This window comes from Ornithodoros turicata, chromosome 6 (assembly GCF_037126465.1).
Source record: "Ornithodoros turicata isolate Travis chromosome 6, ASM3712646v1, whole genome shotgun sequence".
NCBI lineage: Eukaryota > Metazoa > Arthropoda > Arachnida > Ixodida > Argasidae > Ornithodoros > Ornithodoros turicata.
This window is the reverse complement of record NC_088206.1, coordinates 61,526,524-61,531,736: the sequence shown is the minus strand read 5'-3', so window position 1 is coordinate 61,531,736 and position 5,213 is coordinate 61,526,524. Positions and strand designations below refer to the sequence as shown.

Below are 5,213 nucleotides of genomic sequence, written 5' to 3'. Positions count from 1 at the left end.
AGACCTTGAGGTGACGTCATGCTCACACTGTGCATGCGCGGCGGCGGTGGTTATTCATCCGGGGCTCAGCTCGTGACGTAGCCGACGTAGCCTGCCTCTTTTATTTTCCTGAAGAAAGGTGATCGCTCTCGTTTGGTATTTTATTCTCTCTCACAGTATTCTCTCTCTCGTGCGCGTTTTCTGCGATCGCATGTTGTAGCGTGGCTGATGTCGTCAGGTTGGAAGAACTGACTGGGGGGAACTGGGCTCCTTTCGGCTCTTTTGTTTGTGCGGTTTACTTGTCTGTTGGAATGCAGTCAATGCGGTCCGTGAGCCTTTCTTGAAAGGGGAAGAAGGAAATGTACTTTGATGACCGTAATAATAAATAAAATATAAACAACGGAAATCGCAGACGGGACTGAGGTATGCCCTTGGAGACTAGTTTCTTTGTGAGCTTAAGTTTGAAAGTCACCTTTTCAGGTTGAGAATTCGGTCGTGTCGGTGTCGGCGCTGAAAGGTGTTGAACAAATGTTGTGCAAGATTTTTCTTCTTTTTTTTTTTTTTTTTCGTGTCGTGCATTTATATCTTCGAATGTACACAGAAGGCGCGCACTCGTAGTTTTACAGCTAAATAGCGCGTAAATTACAGCGTTAATATATATATATATATATATATTGTATGTCGGAGCTTTTCTTGACACCTATTTCCGTACTGGACAAAGTCTGTAGTTCCATTTCTGTCCACTCTCGAGTCGTAATCTCCCAGTCATTACGCCGCACACAACAGCGATAACGCCCAGTGATAAAAATGCAGTGATAATTCAACCCCCATCTCCCCCATGATATCTACACCTATTGTACGTATCCGTTTATTCCGTGATATTCCCGTCGCAATGTAAATTGTACGCACAACACACGTCAAGTTACATGCGTAGCTCGTATGTAAGGCTTATGTTTTCGTTTGCCGAAGCACGGCCGATAGCAGACGATACTGCCGTTTCGCGGTAGAACAAAGTCATGCGTCTGATGCCGATGACAGGTTTCTTTCTGCTGGAACTAACATCCAGAAAGGCTTTGCAGGGCATTACTGTTTGATCTGTATTCGTCTATATTTGTTATCAATGGTGACAGCGATGTGATCAGCCGCAGACGGTCACAGAAAGTCACGATGGGCTTGGCCGGCTCAGGAATGTTGTTGTGTTTTGTAGCGAGTTAACCGTATTCATCGTGGCGTGGCAACGTATCCGTTTTCGCAGTCTCCGGACCTTTCCCATTACGCCTGAGCGAGGGAGGGTCGCCAGCAGAGAACGAAAGGAGGGGGCGACGTTTCTGACGTTACGACGGGCCGGGTGTCAGCTGAAGCTGTGACGTCACGCGCCCTCTCCGTTGCCGTGGCGCGCACGCGCAATCAGCTCAGTGCGCTTCCGATTCAGGCCTTGCCGCCCGCCGTCTCCATTTTGAGCGAGTTTGTTTTGTGTGTGCCATTTTTGGGGCCCCTGTTTCCGGTGTCATGCGCGTCCCATGGTAAAGATGACGACGTTGTTACCTCGGGGTCACCGGCAGCACTGCTACCTGTGTGACCTGCCCCGCATGCCATGGGCAATGCTACACGATTTTTCCGAGCCCGTCTGTCGGGGCTGCGTCAACTACGAAGGCGCCGATCGCATCGAGGTAGTGCTCGAAACAGCACGCCAAATGAAGCGGGCGCACGGATTCCCCGATGTTGCACGTCCAGTCTACAAAACACTCAACGGTGCACCTCCTGAAGTTCACAGAAGCGATGTACATCGAGCTGCACCCGTTGCACCGCCACCAGAGGTGCACCGAACGGTTTTGCCCGTCGACCGAACGAGCTACGAAAGGCGAGCGGCGATGGTGGAATACAGTCAGCGGATGCGAGCTGTCGACGATGCTAGGGTGAGCGTCTCGGCGCATGGCATGCCGCCTTCCAGGCAGAATTCAGTGGCTTGCAAGCGAGAACGCGATGAGGAAGACGGCACGTCGGCTGCACCCGAGCCGTCGAAGAGGGCAGCCCTCGAGTCGGATAGCGGTCCACCACCTCGGCCTCCGCTCACGAGGGGCGAGTCGCTGCCGACTACAGTCATGGGGGTGCCCTTCGATATTCGAGGCTACAAGAAGGAGCATGCGATGGTTGGAAGGGTCTATTCGTTCGACACTGCAACGTCACTCAAGTCTGCCGGTGAGTTGCCGTAAGACTATGCTGCAAACATCGAACACGTATACGCAATTTTAACTGTCGTCTGCTCTGGTGTGCATTTAATGCAACGCGGGAACCCGGCGTTCGTTGATACGTGTTTCTGAATCGCTCTACGCACGTGGTGCGCCAAATCGTACATAGTTCTCATTAAACAAGCTATCACGCAGCCACCTGCTGAAGTCGTGCGGTAGATATTTGATGCCGAGACGCGTGAATAAGTGCAGGTGAAGCCACTCCACTTGTCGAACAGCGGGGAGAATAAACGGATGACGTCATGCAAGCAGATGAAACTGTCGTGTTGTACGGAACGCCATAAAAGGGGCTGTTTTTCCAGTTAACACTAATGAAGCATTCTTATTGACATGGGTTAGTCCTTTGCCAGGCCTCCCGGGGGTATCTGTTTCAGGCTCCCCAAGTGTGTCTGCTTCGTCCGAACGCATGAAGCAGCAGAAGCGATAAAACGGTTGCTAGCATGTGCGTTCTGATAGGCCATCGTCTGCGCGATAACGATTTTGGCTTACCACGTTTGCCGGATGGTATGACGTGACACCCATCCGCACTTATCTCGGTCGCATTTTTCTGAATCAGATTATGAGGTGCTGACTTGCATGACTTGGATATCAAGTCCCCGTATAGAGATAGGTGTCATGGCATTGGCGCTAGCTCATCCGAGTTTGCCTGTCCAAGATAGCTGAATGAAGTGATTGTAGATGTTGCGTGTACGCTCATGCACGAAGAAAAATTTCGTCATCCTCCCATCGAAGGCTTATCCACAATGAAGACCAGACCGTCAACGATTTCGTGTAACTTAGCGCACACTGATTCGAGTGTTATCTTAATCGTGGCGTACCACGTAGCAACGTCAACGCTTTCGCGCTGTGTCCCTGATCAGGAACTAGTGTTGATCTCAACGTCCTTGTTGTGGCTGTTGAGAGGATCAAGCTTAGCTTAGCCTTGTCCAAGCATCTCGCTATCTCTGTGGGACTGAGCCAAGGTGAACCCATTCCAATGAGTGGGTCAGATGACACTTCGAGGTTGTGACCTCGTGTTTCTGTAAAATGGCAACTTGGGTATCGTCAGCACTCTCAGAGTATTCTTCTTCTCATCGTTTACGGAATATGCATTACTGATCTTGATTTGTTGGTGCTTGCCTACAGGGGAAGCCAATTCATGAATTTACTACACGAAATAAAACAATCTTCATACATGTATTACGTGCATATTACACCGTAAATATAAGGATTTAACTCCACACCTTTTGGATACCTTTTACCGTACTAGCCCCCTTGCTTCTGCATGCTCCCTTCCTGTAGATTATACACATTCTTTATTACATATTTGGAGATTGCTGATTCATAGTTCATTCATAATGATTGACATGACATGTACTAAAGGACTTGCAATTTTCCCACCCCTCAGGTTATGGCAGCGGTGGCAGTGTCTGTAGTACCCCGAGCTCAACCGCAAGCGCTCTGTCTCCTCTGAGCAGCCGTACTGCCGCCCAATCTCCCGAAGTGGCCACAGGTGCTCCCCCCAGCCTCCAAAACGGCTCTAACGGACCAACAACTGGTCCGAGCCCAATGGCGGCACTCATGTCCGTTGCTGATGCTCTGCCTCCCGGATCACCTCGCACTGGAGCCGAGACAGGCAGTGCTCCATCCAGACCTCGCCACTCACCGCCAGTTGCCCCGTCAAAGAAGTCCTCTCGACACGAGCCTGACGCCGGCGCCATCTCTGCAGCAAGTGGAGAGACCGCATCGTCGGCTTTGCCAACCCTCAAGTGCACCCTGTGTCAGGAGAGGCTGGAGGACACCCACTTTGTTCAGTGTCCATCTGTTCAGGGACACAAGTTCTGCTTTCCTTGTTCACGCGAGAGCATCAAGTCGCAGGGCGCGGCCAGCGGGGGCGAAGTCTACTGTCCAAGCGGAGAGAAGTGCCCCCTTGTGGGGTCAAGCGTCCCCTGGGCGTTCATGCAAGGGGAAATTGCCACGATTCTGGGCGACGAATACAAGATGCAGCCAAAAGGAGCGTCTCAGCCTCCCGTCTCAACATCGGCCGCAGACTCTTAGAGCGGTCTCCGTGATTGAACTCTGATCTTGTCTCTTGTGGAGTGGAATTGCTCTGACCCACTCTGTCCAAGCATGGAGCTTTTGGCTGGCTGTCCGCGACGAGGTGTTGTTTGTGAGGACCTCAAAGGCCAACAGAGGTCGCTTTGTCGGCTCGGACCGTGTCCGAGGCTTGAACCTCGCGGGGATGTCTGGACCGGAGGACAACTGTCCCACAAAGCTGCCCCCTCCTCTGTCTGCAACTTGTAGTTGCTGCGGGCATGCGACCGGTCATTTCTCATTTCGACTTTTACAGCACTTGTCTGGTATCTCTCTTTTCTCAACTTTCATTGGTGCAGCCTTCCATTCCACTTGTTTCGTAGTGCTCTGACCTCGACTCGGTGTCCACGTGATGTGAGTGTCCTGAATTGTTGGGTGAGGACGTTTGCTTTCGCTAGGAAGATTGCGCACGACGACGACGTCTTCTAGACCCGCTGCTTTGTCTCACCCGTCCGAAAGCTCTCCGAACTGTGTGGTTTGCCGCGACCTCGCGAGGTAATACTCTGCCCCCTCAACCCATACAGGATGAACTCTTTTTGTTGTTTTTGTTTTTGGGGACTTGTTTTTGACAGTTCTTAAAAGCCACTAGTCAAGAGGACCTGGTTACGGTGTCGCCTAGCGGATTCCACCAAGTCTGCCCTCCCCCACTTGTTGAAGCTTTGTAAATAAATACGGCACACAGTCCAGTGATGTCATTGCTTCAGCTCATTCTCACACATAGCCCCTACCTTGCTGTAGCATGGGGTTCCTGCATGAACATCCTGTTGAACATACTATATCGTATGCATTCATTTTGCAAAACTACATTTTACTAGTTGGACCAGTGTTAAAAGTTTTGAGACAGTAATCTGCAAGACCTCAAAGGTCTTATTATGTGGAGCAGGGGTGGATGTCATAACCCCCCCCCTCCCC

The 5,213-nt window shown here is 51.1% G+C and overlaps 1 protein-coding gene across 1 annotated transcript; it reads left to right on the top strand.

Moving 5' to 3' along the window:
• Positions 1-1,337: 1,337 nt before the first annotated feature.
• Positions 1,338-4,987, top strand: LOC135396898 (interferon regulatory factor 2-binding protein 2-like). The gene is made up of 2 exons (XM_064628122.1): positions 1,338-2,178; positions 3,616-4,987. The coding sequence occupies exons 1-2, from the start codon at positions 1,500-1,502 to the stop codon at positions 4,263-4,265; spliced, it is 1,329 nt and encodes a 442-aa protein (XP_064484192.1). The 5' UTR covers positions 1,338-1,499; the 3' UTR covers positions 4,266-4,987.
• The last annotated feature ends 226 nt before the right edge of the window (positions 4,988-5,213 follow it).

Coding starts and splice junctions, on each gene's coding strand:
- LOC135396898 (XM_064628122.1), top strand. CDS start 1,500: ATGGTAAAGATGACGACGTTGTTACCTCGGGGTCACCGGCAGCACTGC. Junction 2,179..3,615: donor AACGTCACTCAAGTCTGCCG/GTGAGTTGCCGT, acceptor CCCACCCCTCAG/GTTATGGCAGCGGTGGCAGT.